The 24043-nt window shown below is 34.6% G+C and overlaps 1 protein-coding gene across 10 annotated transcripts in view; it reads right to left on the reverse strand.

Moving 5' to 3' along the window:
- LOC146439993 (uncharacterized) overlaps positions 1–24043 on the reverse strand; it is a 197050-nt gene that overhangs the window by 135770 nt on the left and 37237 nt on the right. For 7 of the 10 annotated variants that reach the window (XR_014850996.1, XR_014850995.1, XR_014851001.1 and 4 more), the window contains one exon: positions 21931–22108. The exons of the other annotated variants lie outside the window; for them this stretch is intronic. Coding sequence is in view for 2 of the 7 variants with exons in the window: in XM_085056296.1 (XP_084912422.1) it covers positions 21931–22108 (178 nt within the window). In the remaining 5 variants the exon portion in view is untranslated. The remainder of the gene's footprint in view (positions 1–21930; positions 22109–24043) is intronic. 10 annotated transcript variants of the gene reach the window in all.

A 24043-nucleotide genomic window follows, 5' to 3' on the forward strand; every position in this document is an offset into this window, starting at 1 on the left:
ATATGAAATTGTGTACTCTTTGAATTTTTCTAATATAACTAGTCTTCTTAGCTGATTTAAGTGAGAATGACTGAAAACATCAAGTGACTGTCATCCTATCAAAAGAAGTAACACCACCACTTAAAGTCTTTATTCTATCTGGTTTTTGCAGTTACTTACCGAAAGTGCTGTTTAAGCCTTATTCTGGTGTTCTACACATCTTCAGAGAATTTGTAATGAGTAGAGTTTTAACAAATCTCCTTTCCCATCAAGGATATTTTCTCAGTTACATGTGGTCTTTATGCCATTTTACTTGTGGAACTGCATTTTCTTGAGGATCTATGAGTTCAACAGAGGCCTGTGGTTTTTTGTTATCTGAGTTGCAGTCATTATCAACTACACACTACTAGGTACTACACACTAATGAAGTACAGTGTGTAGTAGGGCCTTTAGTTTCACACAGACAAGGACAAAAACATGTGGACTATAGAATAGGCAAGATAACCAAAAAAAAAAAAAAAAGACATTACACAATCACTGTCAGTAAGAGTGTTGTCCAGATTGGCAATTATATAAGCAAATGTGAGCAAAACTAGACTTAAATCTCTGCTTACGAGAAATGTCACAGCAATAAAAAAGGATGCTTATCTTCTGTGCTGGAAGAGGCCTAAGTGAAGTATGCCACTAGCCTGGAGAAGAGGATACTGGACATTTGAAAAAGATACTTTGAACACAAAAAGCAACAAACATAAAATAAGAACTAAATAAATTAGCATACTGAATTTTACATTACATTGGCCCATCTAATTACAAAAACGAAAAAAGAAACCAAGGAGATAATAAGTCCAGGACTACCTAAGGCCACTACAGAAGTTTTAAAAATCTGTCACTTTGGATGTAAGAAAAAATGTGCCTAGATATATGCAGAAATAACTTGCTGTAGGAACACAATTACAGGAATGTGGCAAGTCAGAAACACTGACAGAAAGCATGAAGGAGAAAAAAAAGGCAAGATATCTGTCAGAACTAGATATGCTTTTACTCACCATCACATTCAAAATGTTACATTCATAGAAACTTGGGACAATATCTGACCAGAAAGGAAAAAACAGCTTAAAGAGAAAAATCAGAAATCAGCAACACACGAAAGAAAAGTCTTACGGTACTTTGAATTAACTTGAAAACTAAATTATCAGAAAAACTGATTTGGCTACACTGTGATAGCATGAACCTCCATATTGAATCAGAAATATATTTAACATGCGCTTGCTTTATTGGCAAATGCCTTCTTTGATGAATTATATTAGAATCACTGCCACTCCTGAGACAAATTAAAACTATATTTTTCATTTCATAGAGAGGCTGGGCTTTTTCTGAGACATCTGTATAACCTTAGAATTTTAAGTTGCAGCTATTGCACACCCACACACCTCTGGCTTATTACACCTTCACTGGTTTGAGTAAAACCCTTGCTTCAGCCAGACTGTGGACTAATCCCTAAGGCCAGATCATTCATTGACAAAAGCAGGAAGTACTGTCCTAGAATATTACTTCAGGCTCACCTCCATATTTTAGCAGGCAGATCATATATCTAAGAATATGGTTTTGCATCCCTTGAGATGACAAAAAAGCACCTCAAGCATTTACCTATTCACTTAGTTTACCACTCAAAGATTTTTAAACCTAGGTTCCTTTTGGGAGTTTTTCATTATAGAGTATTTAGAGCACCTCTCTCCTCTCTTTTATAAACCACTATGTAGATTTTGGTCCTGACTCTCAATTAGAACAGTACATACTCCTCTCATTTTCAATAAATGGGACTGAAGAATGAGTTGTATTACTTCTTACTTGACAGAGGACAATATGAATTAGAGCAATAAGAAACTATATTCCAGTAAGGAAGTAAGATTTCAGGTGAAGGAATCTCAATATTACACATTAGAAAAGATTACATAAATTTGTTATTTTAATACAATCTAAAATTAACTATTAAACATTAGTTCAAAATTCAGATGAAACTTTGCAAAATCCAATTGTACTGAAATATGGGCATATAAATGTCATTTCAATATAGAGCCAGGTTTTTGTCATGGCATACATCCATAATACAATCATTATTGAAGTATTACAACCTCAAATAAGATAAAACTGATTTGACTATTCCATTTACAGGCAACGGACCAAACCCTGTAGTTCTAAATTAAAGCAGCTCAGTCTAGGTAGCAGCACAGACATGGACTCTACCTGAGAAACTGATGAACGAGAATCTTTCTTATAGGTAAAAATTATCTTTCTAAGAACTTGGAATAATAGGAATACATACAAATGGCTGTTAAATTTGCACTGATTTTCCTGCCTAAAGAAAAAAAAAATCTCTGTCAGAGATCTAACTGTGGTGCAAGGATCAATGGATATGCCAGATATATCTGGATAACTGGCTTCACATCCCTCTTTCACTTCTCAGCTACCTCTGTCAAGATTTATATCCTGTCAGGTCCATAGCAAGCACTTATTCTTTAGTCCCCCCCTGCAGTATTTGGTTCTTAGACTGGACCAGCAACACTGAGTAAGACAAGCAAGACATTCAGCATGTGACAGCTGAGCTGAGGGCTGCCTTGACGTGGGGAGAGTCCACAGTGCTTTCCAACCTGGATGCCTCAAACTTTCAGTGAATGTTTGGAGCGTTTAGTAACCAAAGGTTCAGTATAATTAAAGAAATAAAAACTAGTCATTATAGAACACACACAGCCTTCACACTAAGATGATACTCAAATATTATGTATAATACACATACTTGGTTCCTCTATATTGGACACATGTTAGACTCTTCACCATTTGAGTAAAAACTTGGAATAAATTTTAAAATACAAATATATTGATGTTTCTTAGACTCTTGCAAGATTTTTTCTGAGCATTTTTTATATGCTTTTTTTTTCCCCTACAAAGAGAACATCACTCATTTACACAAGTAGCTTCAGCTGTTATGGTTATATACCCAGTAAACAAAAACATGCAAAGAAATTCATTGTCATTGAAAGCAACTAATAAAATCTAGGAGATAGTTACAGATGCAGGAAGTTTCCTCCGTCCTCCTTGAGTTCATTAAGAAAGTGAATAAGGAAATTACCTCTTCTACTATGTACACAATATCAGCTTTATCTAGAAACAGGATGGTTTCATTAGTACCTGTCACAACATTAGCATTATATAAAGAATTGCTTGAAGCCAATATCCCAGGTACAGCAGTCTTAAACCCTGGGAAAGGCCAGATATAAGCTATGCAACACAGAGTATCTTTGCATCTTATGAATGATGGTTTACTGCCTGAAAATTTTGCTCTTCTTTCTTGGTCTCATCTATCTAAGACTTTTTCATATAACCCATGGCCAACTATTTTTCTAAGCTAAATTACTAAAGACATAATGATATTCAGAAAGTTTAAAAAAATCACTGAATTATATTATTGCTCAATATAAATATTTGCCCAGAAGTGTTTCTCTAATCAATATTTAAAGTGAGTCAAAGGAAGTTTAATAGCTAAATCTCGCTCTCATTATATGTCATCATCCTTTATCTGATGTCTTCTGAAGCTATAGACTCCTCAGATGTTGGGAGAAAGCAAACAATTAATTTCACAAAATTTTCATAAGAAAAAACTACTCATTTGAAAAAATATGACAAAACTGGATTAACATTTTCATGCATTTAGGAGGGCACTAACATAACGCAATAATTTCTTTAGTAATGAAATATGCTTTGATCCTATTATATGTTTCAAAAATAATTATATCCTGTCAAAGCACAAAAGAAAATAAAAATACAATTGGTTCACAAATAAAAATAATTGTAAATCATGAGCAATATATGGATATATATTTAAGACAAGGACTGTACTTAGGAATTGTGTGCGTATATTTGTGTACATGTGTGCTTATGCACATATTGTTGTGGTGACTACTAGGAATGACTCCTGATCTAATGTCTGCTATTTCTGCCCATATGCCATTGTGACAGCCCTGTGCTAAAACAATCAAAATTAAATCTGTATTTGTACTATAATTTTCAGTGTACCAGTGAATAAAACATTGCTGTTTTCTTTGTGTTACGAAGATATCCTCTATTTTGTGAAAATTGTTACTCATCCCTCCCACACCAATGTGACATCAAACCTTTTTGCAGGCTAAGTCACTAATGAGAACGAGCATCAAAGAATGATATTACAGACACTTAAAGTACTAAATAATTTACTAATGGCATATTTTTCTCTTACAATGTTAGTTCTGACCTGAGAAACCAAAGCAGTAGGTGCTACCCTAGACACTGACCCAAACAAAGGTCTCTGCCCAAAATGCCTTACTATGAAAGAACAAGACCAACAGAAATTCTACTACTGAGGTACAGATAGGAATGCTACAGAAAAAATACTATCGATGGAATTGTCAGTAGTCTCTAAACACCAGTTGGGTTTATTAATTAAAAACTAAACTGTGAATGTTCTATTTTTAGGCTCAAAAAATGAAAGTTGCCTAGGGGAATGAATGCCTAATTTCTGCAGGAGCTCTGTATCCAAATCAAGTTTTCTAGATAATTTTGCATACATCAGTTGAATTTCTAGGTAAAACAAAAATATTTTTGAACCCACATAAATGCAGGGTGGGATTCACTTTACTCATTAGTAGATTAAGTTATTATAAAGTGGGTTTTTTTTAATTCAATGCAAAACATTATCTGGATTACCTCTTCAAAATCTAAATACCATTTTAAAAATGTTTAGCACTAGAAAGTTCTAGTTAATGCAATACTTTCTATATAAATCTTGTTCTGCTGTGGCAAAATATCAAATATGGTACAGACCTCTCACATCAGCAAAAATTAAATTAACATTTTCAGTCTCAATGGCCTTTTGTTGGGAAGCTGAGAAAAATACATTGTGCTTTGGATGACTGCAAGAGCCATGACAAGCTTAGCAAAGAGATGAGACAATCAAGAGTCAGGAAAACAAAATAATTAGAAAAATACTATGTAATCCAAAACTAAATGCAATAAAATACATTATGCATCATCAATAAAAAAGTATTTTATTCATATGTTCTGTTCTTAGCATTGATTAATTATGGCAAGAGTGGTTTCAGAAAACATTTTAAGAAAGCTTTCAAATATCTTGAAATAAATAATCTTAGGGAAGCGAGGTGGTGTAGAAGTGATACTATTAGACTGGAAACCTGGAAGAACTGCTGGTGGCTGCTATTCATATTTTCACTGTGTTAAAACAAATATCTTCTATTTCTTAGAGAATGTAGCAGGTTTTACCTATGTTCTTACAAAACAATGCATTAATTCACTCTTACCTAGGACATGCTTTTAGATGCTACCATTAAACATGCTTCAAAAACCTGAATTCAATACACTACTAGACTGCAGTGCCCAACATTGTATTACGGCCATCTGCTTTGTGGCCAGCTTTGACCTCACTGTTTCATTTTCCATTGCCTCAATTCTTCCCTGGGAATGGAAGAAATACTTGCTTTCTTTCTAATTCTTATATGTGCTGCAAAGATACAGATATAATGGCATCATTCAGCCAAGCTTTAGCTTTGTTAAAGTGGATCCCTGTTCTGTTTTGGACTCCAGATAAAAGTGAGAAAAATCAATACTGAGCTTAAGTACCATAGAACAAGCATTCCCAGCCTCCTCAAACTAGCACAACCTAAAACTATTTAAAATTTTAAAACTATTTAAATTTGCACATCACAAATATTAGTTATGTTAAAATTTTATTCAGCTTGGCTTTTGTTGGTATTTTCCAGTCAGACTACAGATGTCAAACACCAAAATAAGTTCAGCTGTCTCACTTTGGGATGCAGGGCGCAAGAAATAAGAAAATACTGGTTTTGCAATGTAAGGAAGGATTACATGCTATGCAGGCATACAAAATGTACTACTAATGCCAAGAGCAAAGGAGGGAGAAGAAAGGTAAACTTAGATTTTTGGTACTGTTGCTAAATTTGGGTTCCAGAATCTAAGTTAGCACAGACTGACCCCAATAGTGAAAGAGGTATGTGGGACAAGCCAGAAAGAAACGAGAAGTAGCAGGACAGCAAAAAGGTGTCTGGCCTCAAACTATTAATTAGCAACTAGCAAAGCTGTACCACATATTCACTGCTCCAGCATTCCTCCTCCAGAGGTTGCTACTAGTCTGCCTCATTATCATCTGGATGGAAAACAACACTCTTTCCCGGGAGTTCGCTGCAACAGTCTTATTGATTAAGTTCCCACAGTGTTAAATCATTCTGTAGCTTTCACTCCATTCTCCCCACCTTCCCAGCCCTGAATAATAACAGCTTTGGTGGATTTATGGGGGTGGTGCAGTAAATGAGGAGCACTTGATAAACATGATAGCATAATACAGTTTCTATTTATGCAATGCCCTTAGCTTCAGAACATTTCACATGCCAAGACAGTATTTAAAAAAACAAAAATAAACTACTCTGACTTTGTTCTTGCTTGTATACTGCTTATATACTACAACTTAGGAATCTCTGACAAACATCCAAATGTGTTCTTTCCTGGATGTAGTGAATTTGAAACAATAGGGGAAAAAAACTAGTAATGTGATGATTGCTCCCTTTTCATCATCTTTCAGGTTGGCGTAAACCAACAACTTCTAAATATCCTTTATTTATTTCTTTTTCAATGGCATACATCTGAGACATGCAAATCAATGTAACACAATTAAAAAAATAAAGCAAGAATAAAAATTTCATTTCTACTAGAAATAAAATTGAATTATCTCTCACTGTGAAAGAACCTACCCAGAATCACACATCCTTGCATCACCTGCACAATAAAACCTTAGATTTAAGATTACTCTAGGCTTGGCTGTGATTTTGGACCTGAGAATAACTGGAATTTTTTTTGAATGGGTCATAAACTAAGGACACACTATGGGTTAACTTTCCTTAAAGGATCCAGAGTAGATACAACTTTTCAAATGGGCCCTGAGCTATCCTGAGGGAAAGTGGGCTGACAAGAAAGTCTCAAGAGATGTTCTGAAAATGTAAAACTTATTATTAATATCCAGAAAAAAAAAATTAGAAAGTGACCGCAACCATAACTTAAGGAAATATCAAGATAAATGTATATTAAAATGGAGGACAGAAAATTATGCTGAAACAGCTTTTTGGCAACATAAGCAAGTGATAAATTTCAGTTGATAGGGATTTTCAGGTGAAAACATAACATTTTGCATTCAGAAAAAAAATCCAAGCAAAAACAAACAAACAAACAAAACCAAATCAAAATAAATAAAACAAAACAAAAAACCCACCTCATAATGCCTGCTACAATATCCAGCCACTATGGCACTTCGAAAATCTACAAGAGGAATTCTTCTTATGCATAGAAAATTTTCTTCAGTAAAATATTAACAAGATTTTCTTATCACCTCAAACTGAAAATGCACCATTTTCAATTCAAATCTGCATTTAAGTGCAGATTTCACAAACTGTTGCATGGGAATGCAGTAGAATTCAAGGTTTTTACTATTTATTTCATATAACTGATCATTAAGGTAACAGCCTTACTGTTTGCCTTTTAATCTGTCCATGGTTGCACATTGTGTGATTTCTACTATCTTACTGCCAGCAGCAAGTAGATTGACTCCCTCCAGACAAAGACCACAGCATCCTGTCTCCTTCTTACAATCATTTTTTGTCACAAATGTGCCTCTTAGGCATACCCAGCTGAGGGAGACCAGTGCCTGATGCTGCTCATTCCATGGACTCAGTCCTGACACGTTGGGTGTTGGGAGCAGCTGTCAGGACCTGAGCCTGCAGCTAGGGCACTGTTCTTTCCTTCTAACCAAAGGGATATTTTTGTTTTCTCCATTTACTTCTGCCTGGATATACCATTAATTCATTACTAAGAGGAAAAGTACTCACAGAAAAAGAGGAAGGAAAATTGCTGGTACTCTAAGTTGCCAGACACTTTGATTCAACAGGTGAAGGGTAGCACTGCAGGAGAGAAATTAAACATACACCCTGAAAGGAGTTCAATATGAAATGTGAACTTTATTCACCACCACCCTCCAATTCTTGTATTGTACCCACTCCATTAGCTGTTAAATTTTAACCAGAACATCTGTATATTTACACCTTGTTTGCTTCTTGGTATTGTTTGTGAGGAGAATATTTTCTTTCCCACCTTCACAGAAAGTTCTAACTTACTCCACTGATCTCAACCAAACATTCATGGAGTAAATTACTACACAAAACTAGTGAAAGCAGAACTTTTTACATTAGCTTATGCATATAACTTGAAAAGGAAAACAAAAATAAACAGAGGTATATTCTGTACTTCTTAGTACTAAACATATATTCCTCCAGCATTTACAAAAATTAGGTGAAATTCATCCACTGGAATTTAAAATCATTTATCAACCAAAACATATTCTGACTCAGTTCCTCTTTATTTTATGAAATAATATTACTGGGAAGATGGTTCTCAAAACTACAGCTTCTACCAGTAATGGAATATTTTCTTAATGAGTATGTCTTTTCCCGCTCCTAAAAGTGCTCTCACAGAAACAGGGTCTATGTATCAGAAACTATGATTCAGTACAGATTTGTCCTGGGACTGATAATAAGGTGCAGCAGAAAAGTTCTATAGAAAAGTTCTCTATAGGAGATTTCAGCTGAACATAATTACAACCTTTAGTAAAAGATAAAATTTACCAGGGGACCATCCAATTAAGACATGAAATTAAGACATGAAAAAACGCCATATGGAAAAGATCCATTTTCCAGAATTCTATTCTAAGAATAAATATGAAACTGAATTGTTTCTATTACTCTGTGGAACTGAACATAATATTTGATATATTAGAATACATTACATTTTCTTAAATAATATTGTCCTAGTTCTCAAATAAACAAAACAGGAAACATAAAAACCTATTTTCAAACTGATTGATATTCATCCTATGTAATTTTTGCCATTTAAAAGTTAAATATTTAGTATGAGGTAAGTTTCCAAGATCTACTGAGAATGCAGCAAAGAGAAACATGGCAGTGTTCGAAGAGACCGCTCTACAGTTTGCACACTGTGGGATATGACTGATCTGTTACTCTTCACTCTTTCTCTTCTGGGGAAGTTACACATGAAAAGACATTTTTTTGTTTGGTTTTACTTTTTCTGTTATTCACTTTTCTACATTTAAATTTTGATCAGTTTATCTGTTGGAGTTGGTGAGATAGGTTGCCCTCTGAAGATGCCTCTCTCACGCAATTGCCTGCCTGCATGGTTTAGGTAAAATGTTTAAATTTGGGTAAGCCATTAAGTTGTTGCTAATCTGACTCACTCACACATGCAGTAGTTTCTTTATTAAGATTATAAATCATCAAATAGATCAAATTATCAATATGCAATGCTGGGTTAAGTAAATGCCAAAAGAAACAGTTAAGAAACACTTCTTGGCCACATACCACAATATTTTTAGAGATAATTTTCAGGAAGTTGAGTGAACAGTATACAGAGAAGTCTGAAGCACGATAAACAGTGAGTTGAGAGCAACTCAACCACTTAGCTGAAGGTCTACAGTCTGCAAAATGTACAGTTACAAATGTAGTAATTTATATAGTCTAATGCAACAAAAGAGGTAACTGGAAGCAAAACCCCGACATTTTCTTTGAAAAGCAGCATTACAGGAAATTATAAATATCTACCTCAGTATCATTTAATTTCTTCATGCAGTGTTTTGTCACTAACAATTGTTAACAAGATTTTTATATACCACAAAATGGAAGCAAGGAAGCGTATCTCTATGTGCAAAATTTTGGTGAGACCACTCCTATAACACTTATTCACACTGCAACAAATGTGTGAAGTACAAAACTTAGAAGCAAACTACATAAGTGTTGCAAGATCCTAAAAAAAGCAAAAATATGGGACCAAAGGTGCTCCAACCAGCTTATCAAAGGGAAGTTCAAAAGTGTGGGTATTTACAAATTGAAAGAATATATCAGAGGAATAGCTTAAAATATACTTCATAAAAATTATGAGGGACACTATTTCCTGCATACGAAATAGAAATGAATTCTTCAAGAGTGAGCACGCAAGCCAGATATGAAAAGTTAAGGAACAGAAAAATCATCATTAGCTTGATGCCCAAATGTGGGAATCTAAAACTGCAACCCAGTTTGGTTTCTCTTTGAAGTTAACAGAAAGAACCAAACAGCTTCAGATGACAATTGATCTCATCCTAAATAGAACACTGAAATTACATGAAATGCAGCTGGTCAGACCTGTTTCTCTCCCCACTAGAATAAGGGCAAAAATAACTAGCTCAGACTGAGACATCTATGCTTTATACATCCAAAGCTAGGTGAGATGCATCCCTGCATGTACTGCTTCTTAGAGCCAGACTGTCTTCAGGAGTTGCACTGTTATCACCAGAAAACTGATAATCTGTATTTTTCTTTCTCCTGGGGAGGAAACCTTATCCCTTTGCCTGAGAATGAGTGCAGAAGAGAAAGAAAGAGGAAATCTTTCAGTAGCTTAGGGCAGTAGTGCATAATCACAAGATTTTTCATTTCAGCTTTCAGCTTGAAATTACAGATCTAACTTCCATTTGTGACTGCTATGACTGTACTGAGATTAGCATTTACCATATCACTTTCTACAGCTGCTATCAGTGAAAATATTTATGCACACAGTGAGAGGAGAAAAGTATCTGCCAAAACCTGTGGGTGCCACTAAAAACATTTATTTCAAATCTATATTTTTGTACAGTGCACAGCACAATGGTTTTCTGCTTATAGCTGGAAATACCAGGCACTTCTATAATACAAAAAAATAAAGTAAAAATTAAATTTGCCCTCTAGTAGTAATTGTCCATAGACCAAATTAGGCACTATATGTACAACAGAGCATCAGTTATGTCAACTCAGCAGGGTGAGAGATCTGGACTGTCTAATGAAGCCCCCTGTAAGAGATGTAGCTGTAACATCTAGTCTTAACTTTTAAGCTCTCTTTGGATTTTCAATAAACAGATAGAGTGCACATGAAAATCAAATAAAATAAAATAAAATACGAACATGCAGAGCTCCCTTAGGCTAAGCTTATGGATAGTAAACCAGTACAGAGTTTCAAACACTGAGGGTAACAATCATTCCTAAGTATTTTATTCACTGGGAGATGATGGGGTGCTACCAGAGCCAGACAACTGAAAACCAGATGGATTGTGAAGACTGCGCCAGGTCTTCTCAATATAAATTTCTGAACGAACTGTCACTTCTCACCAATATTTGTAAGAGAGTACTTAGGGGGTTTTTAATTGCCACTGTTACACACCATAGGAAGGTTTTCTGAAGGCGATGGAATGCTGACCTCACTGAAGAAAGACCAGTTTTACCTTAGTTAATGAATAATAGTTGCCATTTTCTGTAATTGTTCCCCCCCCGTACTGTCACAAATGGTCTTATGATAACAATCATAGTGCATAATCTGACGCAAGTGCTCTTAAAGAAATTTCTAGTAAAGGACTGCAGCCTCTGTGGGAGGTAACTGTCAGAATTATCTTAAACCACTACCTGTCTTCCACTACAATAGAAAAGGCCTTTAATCGAAATAATCCTTTTTCAAATGAGCAACTTTTTTTCCTCTCTGCAATTCACTCATCTTAGAAAAAGCACTATAGCTTTTGTGCATAACTTAATTCATTCTTCAAGACAAGTACAAAATTTGTCACTGACATTTAGCGCCAGCCGTAGGCAATGGATAAAATGAACTAGTTAGCAATTTAACCTGTAAAAAAAACAGAGTGGGATGAACAATTTTCTGCCATCAAAGCAAATGGCTAACATTTAGCAAGATTTTATTTTTATTTTTCAGCGCATCCCATTCTCAATAAGAAAGAAGTCAGGCTAACATTTTTTCTGGGTCCTAAATCTTCCTCTCAGCCTATTTCTTTAATGGTTTAAAGTAAATGACTATCCAGAGGATAATTAGGCACTGTGCTGTCGCATCGTGTCAGGTCACAGCTGGATTTAGTCAGCATTAACCTTTGGGGAGAATTGGAATATCAGTATCATTTAAAATTAAAGACGTGTAAGCAGGCATTTCTGGAGATGTTAGAAAAGTAATTGTCTGTAAATTGTTTGACCTTGAGATTTAATTGCATGCACAACACACATTCTAGCAAGAACCCTGGACTGTGTTCATTCTCTTTCACCTCCGTACCTCTCACTTTGCAGAACCCATTAAGCTACCTGTGGATTTTTCTGTAAAATATTAAAGATTGTTTTATATCGAGAACAAAAGCTTTTAAGGAAGACCTCTTGCAAACAAAACTGTTAAATAGCTGTAGCATAGACCTCATCTATTTGAATTCCAGTCTTTTTATATGCTTAGAAATGTTTATATATACGTAGAAAATACTCCCGTTAAACAGCTATGCTTAATTTTTATTCCTTTTTTTTTTTTTTTTAACTAACAAGTTTGCATATTATGCCTTACTCCCTTTTTCCCTAATGAGACAGCTTATGCTTTCAAAGTCCCTCAAGCTAGGCAAATCTCTCCACTGCTTCCACTGTTAATAATGAAACTTCATAATTATACAAATCCAAGGTGGCCAATCAGCTTCTCGGGCTGAGCCTTCGGGTACCTCATGCATTATTTATGTAGCACTCGGGCCTGTGAACTCACTTGCTTATATTAGAAGCCTAATTAATATTTAATCACATGTAGAGAGGGCACACAAAGCTGTGCTAGCCCCCAAAAGAAGTGCAAGTAAAAGTGCACACAGGTGCTTTTTGCTTGTGTGTGTGTGTTTGTGTGCATGTGCATGCTGCAACAGGCACACTCAGACACACTGATTAGAAATACTCACAGATGAGGAATGACGCAAATCTTTGATGATGTTAACATATGCCAAAAAAAGGACAAACATAGTTTTGATCCTGACTGCAAAACAGTTTTCTCAGGTGATGCTGAAACCAGTTGAGACTCTCCAGGAAGATTTCAGCATATGAAAACCAATGCCAAGGAAAACCTTTAGGTTTCTTGGTTCTTTGGCTTCTTGTTCTTCCTCCATGCCTACAGACCTGCTCCATATATATTCCTGGGGACAGACTCTCAATTCACACTTGGCACTCTGTCATCAACTGCAAAGCAGTTTTTACTACAGTCCATGAGAAAAAGTAGTAATACCTGCAAGTACACTCACATTTCGTGTTCCTGTCATAATCACCTCATCCCTGGCACTGAAATGATGGATAATCCCAGCTGTTAGCTTGCATAGCAAATAAATTTCTTGAAAAAACCTTATTGATGATGATGATGATGATTTAAGTTGTAGACGATGAGATTTGTTACTGGATTTTATTTCTAGAAAACTTTCACGTCTTTTGAGGCTGAAATATTTTCATGCTTACCTATTATTGCACTTCTGCCTGCAAAATCCTCAGTTGCCTGTTGCTTTCTTTTTGTCTACACAGACTCTGACAAGTTTTTCATTAGGAAACCATTTTGATTGGAAGGAAGAGCAATCCACATATAGAAAACTCTGAGTACACAAGCCAAAGGAGTAAGAAAAATACCTCTTATCATTGTAAATTCCACTTATCTTAAAGTAGTTTAATATTAAACAAAATGTTACATCACATTTCAATCATTTCCAAAGAAGCATTAACCTTTCTGAGCTATTATCCTCTCAAGACCACTGCAATCTCTCCCCAGCACTGTCCAAACTTCCTCTTTAAAATTGGTTTGATTTGTATTTTCACTAGCATTCTCTCCCCATAAACAGCAGCAAACAGGACTTATGGACTTTATCACTTGCTATTAAAGCATTAATGGCCTTGAAACTATTGATCTTATCAATATACAAAATGGCTGTGATAACCAGAGCTCGAAAAACCCAAGAAACTTTGGTTTGCTGGTCAGAACAAGAGAATTAAAAAAAGTCAGAACTCTGGGTAAGGAGACTGGTGAGGCCACACCTGGGGTGCTGAATCCAGTTCTGGGCTTCTGAGTACGAGAGAGATGTGGAGCTACTGAACAGCATCCCTGGCACAGGTCACCCAGACTGATTGTGGAATCTCAATCCTTGGAGAGATCCAATATCTTCTGGGGCAACTGAGTCTATGTGGCCCTGCTTGAGCTGAGGGGTTGGACCAGACGATCTCAAGGGATTCCTTCCAATCTCAATCATGCACTAACCCTGCAAATTTTTTAGAAGTTTTTTTTAATTTTCCAAGACAAAATGCAAAATTTCTGCCTAATATTTGGTATTTTCTTTTTTTATGTTTTATTTTAATTTTATATTTTAACTTATAAAATTATAAAACAAAACGTTTACACACTAAAAGATTAGTTTCAGTTTTGATGGACTATTTCATTTTGAAGAAAACACAGTGCAGGTTTCCTTTACAATATTGAATGAAGAGTGCTACACAAATAAAAAGTATCGTAATGGTTAAACAATTAAATGAAGTACAAAAAACACTGCAATGATTGCTCAAGTGAAGCAATCCTTTCTTCTCCTTCTAGTCTCACTTCTCTCAAAATCCCTGTTCTGCAGCTTAAATTTGTCATTACATCAACTTACAAAGTAAAGCTGCCTATCAATAGAGCCCCAAAACTAAGATGGATCTCAGTAATGCAAAATCCATCTTCAAAAACAATTGAAAATATGCGGAAAACTGTATAACTTCAAATGTCTGACATCAAAATTTTTTAAATGAAACTGTTCTCAAGAAACCATAAACCTGCCACAGTAAATTGATAGAAGTAAATTACTTGGCCCACTATGTAATCCATACATACATGGAACCCATGCAATTCCATATATGTAATAAATGCACACACAATGTATTGACATCAGCTTGCTAAACGCCTCTGGCAATTACCAAAAAAATAGACATTAATCTATTAGCTTATTATTATGTTTTAAATTAAACCAAACTCAAATTAATTTTGACTTTCTTTTCTCCTTTCAGGGACAAAAATAGTGAGGTATTAAATGTAAGACAGGAACCAAGTACTAAGCATCTTGATAATTTATAGAGTTTTGCAACCATTTTCCAGTGCTACAGTCCAGAGGTACATGAAATGAAAAGAAACATTTTTTGTGGTTCCAGGGAGAGCTTAAAATTTCATAATTTTATTTAAGATATTTTCATTTAAAAAAAAATAAAATGCTGGCAATCACACGTACACTATTTCCTTAAAATGGCAGGTATCCAGAATTCAAAATGAATATATTTCATGGGGAACTTTCCTTCATTAGCAAGATCTAGCTGAATAACAGCGATTACAGCTTTTTAATTCATCTTTCTTTTGCACTGTATTTATTATTTTAACACCAGACCAGGTAAGATTAAGGACAGGCAGAACAGAGAGATAAAATGAATATTTTTACTTTTTTTTCAAAAGTCATCAAAAAGTGGGTTGTTTTGGTAGTAATGTGAAAATATATTTTCTAATATATTTCCACATTGTGGTTGTTTGCAAAATGTATCATTATGCCACTAACTTCAAAGCTTAAACTTGATCTAAGATCTGTCTACTAAACAGGACAATAGAGAGGAAAAAAAACTTTAAAAATTTTGTCTGATATTACATTCCAGTTTCAATGTAGAATTGTTCTATTAACTGTATTCTCTAATGGTCTGGTAGGCCTACCATTGAATTATTCAAATGAAGATGAGGGACCTGATTCTCAGCTGGAACATATCAGTATAGTTTCATTGATTTAAATAGGGCTATACCAATTTACATCTCCTGTGAGTCATGCCCATCATTTCAATCAGAAGGATTAAATGATTACTTTCCTTGTATATTAGCATAAATTGGTAATAACTAATGAGTGCTCATAATTCTCTGCCTTGTTGTAAAGCCCTTCTCAAGCATAGGAGCATTCACCTGGTAGAAGGGTGAATACATTAACTGTTGTCACATACACAACTGAACAGTGATGCACAGCACAGACAAAACCATAGGAAAGATGTACAGTCCTTCTGAATCTACAACTCACAATGCTCTAAAGTTTCAAGAGAATTTTCAGCTGAGATTAGATGAACAGATGCTGCTATTTTACACTTACTTGTACCAAATAATGCTGCAGTAAACGGCTGAAGAGAGTATTAATTTTATGTAATAGACAGACTAATGTGCCTTTCTTTGAAAGCAAACTTTACTCCAGAAGCAGAATATTTGAGGAAATAATAATTTTTTAGCAAAAATAAGATGAATTAGTCATTGCCATCCTAAAGAAAACATCAGCTATAATATTTAGGTTGGATATTAGGAAAAGCTTTTTCACCCAGAGGGCACTTAGGCACTGCAAGGCTCCCCAGGGAAGTGGACACAGCATCAAGTGGTTGGACAATACTTTCAGGCACACAGTGTGGCTTTTGGAACTGTCTTGTGCAGGGCCAGGAGTTCGACTTTGATGATCCTTGTGGGTCCCTTCTAACTCAGGATATTCTATGATTCTATGATCACATATACAAACAAGTGAAAAACAATGAAAGCTCACTCTGTAGTACATCTTGAAAATCTTGATGGTCTTTTCAAGCCATCAAGCATTCATCAGCTGTGTTAACAAACTCAGCGCCATCCGAGTTGTGCTTCTCCCCAGTCACTACTACTTTTAGACTTCAGTGTGAAGCAGGGATTGTTCTTCACTTTGCCAAAACGGGAATAAGAAGACTTTCTGGACAGTGAGGTAGCTTCACAGGATGGCAGATAAAAGAGTAGCAGAAGGATCTGTCACAATTCCAGAACCCTCTTCCTTCTAAAAAAATGCTAGGTTTTCTTGCACATCAGTCCAAGGCAAAGGAATTAACTCTACTGATAATCAAAACCCATGACAAATGCATCTTTTTTCCCAAATAAAAAGCTCGGTCTCTCAACTACATATGGAGAAAATAAATTTTAAAGTAGTAATTTAAATTTAAGCTATTCATTCTATATAAATAGAAGCAATATAGTAGGGGAAAAAATGAATAAAAATGCCCATCCCATATCTTAGTCTGAGCAAATACAATATGCTAAATGTGTGCTGTAAAACTTGAAAGAGAAGTAACTGATTCCAAAAAATTGCCCATAGAGTGAAATCATGTAAATAAACAGTCATTCTTAACTGGGATCTACTAAACCCATATCCAGCTCAGCAAGAAGCATTTCAATATCTTCCTTAGATTTTGTGTACTTTGACTTTTAAAGGTACAATAATATTGAAAGGATTTATCATAAAATAAAAGTAATAAATACACTGAGAAACATTATGTTATATCTGCACTGCTTACAGCTTGCAAAATATCCAGGGAAGCTTAATAAACACAATACAGACTTTGGGACACAGAAATGAGGATGAAATCACTAAAAATTTCTCTGGACTGGAAAAGGCAGTTTTAAAAGTAGAAAATCAAAGAGAAAGGGCCATTAAAAAAAAAAGAGCAGAAGAAAAAATAGGGAGAGAAATATGAAACTACTCTTGTTCACAGTCAAAATGTCATTCAGCATTCTTTCTTTCATTTCTAGAAAGTATCGGTATTAAACCTGTTTTTATTAAAAGTGGGGTTTACTGCCCAGCTTGACTTTATCTTCTGAATACATATATATATATATATATATACATATATATATACAGACATACAATCCATTTTTGACTCATGATCAGAATAATTCATTTGAAATCTTCATTTTTTTTTAATCCAAGACTTGCTTGGAGTTTCTATACAATTTAGGAATATCAAGACCTTGAACTTCACTGCAGGTGTTCCCAGTGTACATCATCAAGAACAAATTCTTAGATATAATTCTTAAACATTATATACCTTCTATATCATACTTTACAGAGTTTTGCTGATGAAAAGTAAATACACAATATATCTAGGAAACTTTGTTGTAAATTAAACTTGTAACATACCTGCATTTATACACTTAGATAAGTACATACAGGGTGTGTGTGTCCAAACACACATTCATCTACGCATTACACTTATGTCTATATATATATATACATATGTGTATGTATTTACCAAGATCATCAAAACTGATTCAGCAATTAAACAGAGGGCTTTAAGCAATTCATGCATAAGTAATATAATTATCAGTAAACTTCATTTCCACCACTATCCAACTTTCCTATTTTCACTGAGATTCAAATTCACCATTATACGAAACTTTTACTAATACAAATTTTTTAAAAAAAACTCCCCTCATAGAAAAACATGACATTTCTTTTATCTGACTTTTGTAAGAAACTTGGTGCTCACTTTAAAATCTCAGCTAAGAGAGGTACCAATTGAAACTATTTGTCTAAGATCCTTGCTTCTTCAAATAAACAGACCATATACTGATTTTAGGCATAGCTTCCCCAGTGTTTCTTCATGTTTTTGTGTCTGCAGAGGAGTAAAATAGAATACCAAAAATACCACTTTGGAGGGCTAGAAAATGGAGATAAAATTTGCATTTTTTTCACTTTGTTTTCATATGAATCTCTCACAGTTTAAGTACTGGTGATATTTGCTACTCAGATATATTTACATTTCTTCTTCTATACCTTGAAAGTCAATGTGAGGTTTTCTGTTGTCTTCACTGAGGTAAGGGTGAGGCCCTATACAGCCAAAAAAAGATACTGTTCTTGATGAGCCACAGTAGGTGTGTAGGTACAACCTTTTCAAGTTTTACTCTTTTGCCACTTCCTCCCCTCTGAGTCTAAAGAAATGCTATAAAATGTTTCTTCTGTACAACATCTGTCTTAAATAGTGGGGAAGGAAACAAGAATGAAACGGAAGTAGCTGGCACCATATCCCCTATTTCTGCCATCCAGCAGTACCATAAAATGTTCTTTTTGCAGCAAAGACAAGACTTGTGTGCAAGTCATTACAGTGCATTACAGTAGTGATAAAAACAAAAAAATTGGGCTGACTGAAATTTCAACAGTGTGAAAGAATCCTAACATACACTTGATTCTAATGTATACCTCTGATATATAACTATGTTTAATATCTGCTGTCTTCTCTAATCTTTAATAGGTGCATTGCTATCACCTAGAAATGCAAAACTCAGAACCCAAGTAAGCATTTTTTTGCAAAATATTTTGATTTTATTAGAACTGGTGAAACTTCTCCATGGTGGGGGTATCTTCACAGTATGAAATGAGTGTTTTGATTTACAGAAACTTTAAGTCACAGGTTTTGAGTTTAAGAGAAATCATAACAGTCAGTTTTAAAAAAACCTCTTCATCTACACTGTTTCCACTGGTAAACTAGAGCTGGTACAGAACGTGAAATTAAATACTATTGCAACCAATGTCAGTAGTTCACCATTTTGGATTTCATACACTAAATGTCATTCAAGAGTGCATTCCAGTGTGATACCTAATTGGTAGCCTTTTTCACACTTGCAATTTTCCTACTTTGTTGCCAAGCATCCACATATGAATAAGTAACACCATTTAATGAGAGAAAACATTCCAAAGCAACACACTTAACTCACTGCCTTTGTCCACTGTATCATAGTAAAAGTGAACTCTGATGCCAAAGGGAAGTTAGGCCTTTAAACTGCAACTCTAAATTGCAGCTAACATGTTGAAGCAAGGATGTCACAGTTACACATAATTACCATTTCTGCAGGAGTCTGTTTCCTGTGGTGACAGTAGCATATTTAAAAGATAGCATTTTCAGTCTTTGATGTCACTTTTCTCGTACAAAACTGTTTTTTTCACCAAGAGCCCTATTCAGTAGTCCAGCCTTATCCAGTAAAGCACTTAAGGATATGTCTAGATCCCATTTAACTTCGGCACATGATTAGGGGTTTTTTTTCCGAAAAAGGATTGAACTTAAACATGTGTTTCAAATGCTTTGTCATATAGGAACCTAAAATAGGAGCATAACTCCTAACTGCAATATTAATACTCCTGACTACCTAGGAATTTTAGTCACAGCAAGTTTTATCATGCTTTACAGGTTTATTTTTCCAAATAATATTTTAGCATCATCTTGTGTTATCACATAGCACATGTTGTAAGCTTATTAGCATCCAACAAAAAGTTTGAAAAAAATACTAAGCTTAATCATATTTGAATCTTTAATACTTTACCAGTGCTCCTCATGGCTTAAAGACCATAAGCTTTAAATACCACAGAAGCTTTTTTTCCCACATTTGAAATGAGAATGCTTAGAAAGGTATCTGCTGCTTACACAACAGGTTGTAATATGGAAATTCACAAGAGGAAAACCCTTCCTATGTCTCCTGCATTTCCATCTCCATCTTTTGCTTTTTCTTATTCATAATCACTGCAATAAAAAAAAGGTGCTTTCCTAGATAAATACTTTAGAACAAAGAATACAGTGTCACTGCCTCTGTTATACTACCAAATATCTTCCCATTAACCTAGCTATAAACAGTGCCCTGATTATATAGCAAAAGATACTGTCATCTGTTCCCTTCATACCAGGTACCTCTGTGCTACTCCAACCCTGAAGAAACCCCTTTTTGCAACCCTGTTATTGAAGACACCCTTAAAAGAAATACTGTCTAATACCTCAGTGTTGTTTGTTGGGTTTTTTTATTAACATCCTCCATACAACAGTCTGTGGCAATTTTAATGTTTACACGTGAAGGGGAACACATCGGGAAGGTTGTGTCATCATCATCCTAACCAAAAACTGGGTGCAGTTTTCCTGGGAGCCCTTAAGTGATTTCAATGCCTAGGGTAGATCATAGTGGCTGTTGAAGCGCATATAATGCACTGCATCTCCTTCATAAGCTCATTACATTTTCTCTCTTAGGATAATTTCTTACAGCTAGAGCACAAAAAATGAAAATTTAGAAATGTTTTTTTCCATTTCTCACTGGGCCACAGACTTCCTGTGTGGATCTTGAACAAATTGTTTTACTTTCTCTACCTCCGCTTTTCACATCTGAGAAGTAGAGATAAAAGCAAAAGGAGCACTTCAAGGCTTAATTCATTAAAATTGGCAAAGAACTTTCAGGTCAATGAATGGAGGCTGCTACAGATTAACATATTAAAAGTTTTAACAATTTATTTGTGATCTACTTCAACTGATGCAATATGTTTCTAGACTAGAAGCAACAGGAAAATTTAACACTATATCACTGGTATACATGTCCAGTTTACAGACCAGAAACTGTAAATGAAAGATATTGATGTGTTTCTTCTATGTGAGCTGTGTCCGAAGGTACTAACACACACCCCAGGAACAACCTTCTTTCAACAGAAAGTTAAAATAAAGCCAGATGTAATATAAATACACACTTCATGTTTATACACATATACACAGTACACATACAGAAAATATGTGCATTGAGATGCCAGTCCAAAGGAAGAAAAACATTTTTCCTTTATTGTGTTACAAGACATAATTTCTCAAGCTCAATGATAAATGCTGTAGAAATGCTCTGAAAAAAATATCTGTAATTAACTAATATGTGATCTTATGTAAGATCCTTTGTTTAATATATTTATTCATATTAATACACTGTGATTAAAAGAAAATAAAACAGCAGAGAAATAGAAAACATATTTTTATTTTTAAAAATAATAAAATCTGCTTTATTCCAATAGCATTTTTCCTCTGGATTTTTTCCTTTTAAAAATAAAAATTCCATTTTCCTGTCTGAATTCAAAATGATTGACTGGAGCACAATATTAAGTAATAAATAAAACAGTCCCAGTGCCTGAAAGACTCCTGAATAAAGAGAAAATTATTTTTGGATTTTCCTTCTGATCAGATATGAAATATTCTGAAACGCCACCTCTATAATTTGATAAAAAGCTTGATATCCCCAAATGAAAATAGGATTCAGCACTTTCATTTTTCCGTCTCTAAAGGAACCTCTAGGTAAACTGATTTTAAAAAAATGAAAATCTCAAGCATAAAGGTGGGAGTAATGAAGCAAGTTTAAATATGCGCTGACCTTTGAAATGAACTGCATTCCATGTTGTTTGGCCAAGAAGCTGGCTGTGTTGCTGTCTCCATCAATTTCCACAGCATAAAAGATGTGGGTTTTGGAGCTGCCCTGCTCTCTGGTGGATGTTGATAGGCATCGCTGCAAATACACCAGTGCTGATAGTAACAGCCATATGTTCATTGCTCTGAAATAATAAAAAGAAATCCACAAGGGATAAAAGTGTAAGCACCTTCTTTTGTTGTTGTTATTCACTGTGAGGATTTACCCAGAGGTGCCTGTATTTTATTTTCCCATTCTTTGGCTAAAAAATAAAGTCCTACAATTTTTCATTTAGTTGTAATATTAAACTAGAAAGATGAAAGCAAAACAAAACATTATTTTTGGAACCTAAGAGCCTTATGCTGTTTGACAGTATCTAAAAGCAAAATGATGTTGTGCTAAATGATTTTATTTGTACAAATTCAAAAATAAAACCATATACTCACTACTTTGCAGCTTTAGTTACATGATTACTTTCTTTTTCCACTCCTGTCTTATTGTACAAGTTTCACTAGTTTTATCCAGTGATTTGCCAATCTCAAGCTGCTCACTAGATCTGAAGGTCAAATGGCATTCTCTGAAAAATTTCAGAGAAAAACATCAAAATGGAAGATGGCCACTTGAATGTATAGCAATTTTAGTAACAATAACTAATCTAACTATCTGAATAGCTGGTATAAGTCCTTTTGTAGTATAGTCTATGAAATATCAGTTTAAAATAGGATCTTATGATATAATCGTAAATTGCCTAGAAAAATGAATGACCAAAGATGACAAAAACAAGATTATGAATATGAGAAAAACTACAAGTATCTTAATTAGGCAACATTATTACCTGGTTGAAAGTTTATTCTGTACATGCTAACTCTTAGGCATTAGGTTCTGGCTTTAAAAATACAACAGTAGCAAATAACAAAATCATCCTGAGTAATATGCTGGTGTTGCATCTGTGATGAAACAACAAAAACGGTATCTTTTAAGTAGATATTTAGTATAAACAGTGGTAGAGATCCAATTTACTTTTCCACCTACATTTCCCCTAGTTTAAGTACCTGTTAAGAGCTGTACAGCAATAGAATTTAAAAATTAATTTTGAAATGTATGGGACAATGTAGTTTTGCATGTTATGGATAACCATGTTCCTTTATATGCTTGTAGTGTTTGCAGCACTCATAATTCAGTCTTTTAAAACAGCAGTTAGATATAAATTAACTTTGAATATATATATATATATATATACTTCTGTCTTTCCTAAGCCACATCTTTCAGCTGCATCCTTCTTGAAAGTCCAAGAATTAAGATAAAGAAGCCAGTGACTGAATTCTACTCCACACCCAATAGTAGCTCTTTTAAGCATTAGGCGCAAGTTAAGGGGCAACAGAAAAAATCAGCTAATCTCATCTCTTGCAGTCCACAATAATATAAACCTATGATCTTTAATAAACACTGCCATACTGAAAAAATATACTTAAGGTATCTGCACAGTTAGATCTAAAAATCAGATCTTGAATGAGATCCTACCAGCTAGATACTTCTGAAATGTCCAGTAAAGCCTATCAAATGGAATCCCTAATAATTACATTCAAGTGTTTCTGGATGCTGATTACTATCTGAAGCCTAGACAAAGCCTTACAAGGCAATTTTATAGCCAGACATAAGCAATCTAAATTTCTAAAGTCCCTCCTCAAATCTTAATTATGTAGTATGGATACAAGCAATTTTCCACATGATGTTTTTTGGAACTAAGGATTGAGATGGTGGGAACTGCAATTTAGTTTTGTTGTCTAGCTAAGTAGTCAGGTTACAGCTCTATGAAATGAACTCCAGTAATCAATGGAAAGGAAGTCATGAAGATTGCAAAAGATTAAGTTTCAGCTCCCACCTATAAGATGAAAATTTCATCAAGTGTTATCCAGGACAATGCATGAGACTAAAGGTTTTTTGGGCTTGGTGTTTCTTCAGCTAATACCAGTCTACTTTGTATGGTCTATTTACTTATACAGTGATTGAATCAGAACAAAACAAAACTAAACGGACACTACTGTTCAATCTACTTTAAACATGATTCAGAATGGATTTC

Source organism: Lichenostomus cassidix, chromosome 3 (assembly GCF_008360975.1).
Source record: "Lichenostomus cassidix isolate B80296 chromosome 3, HeHo_3.0, whole genome shotgun sequence".
Taxonomy (NCBI): Eukaryota; Metazoa; Chordata; class Aves; order Passeriformes; family Meliphagidae; genus Lichenostomus; species Lichenostomus cassidix.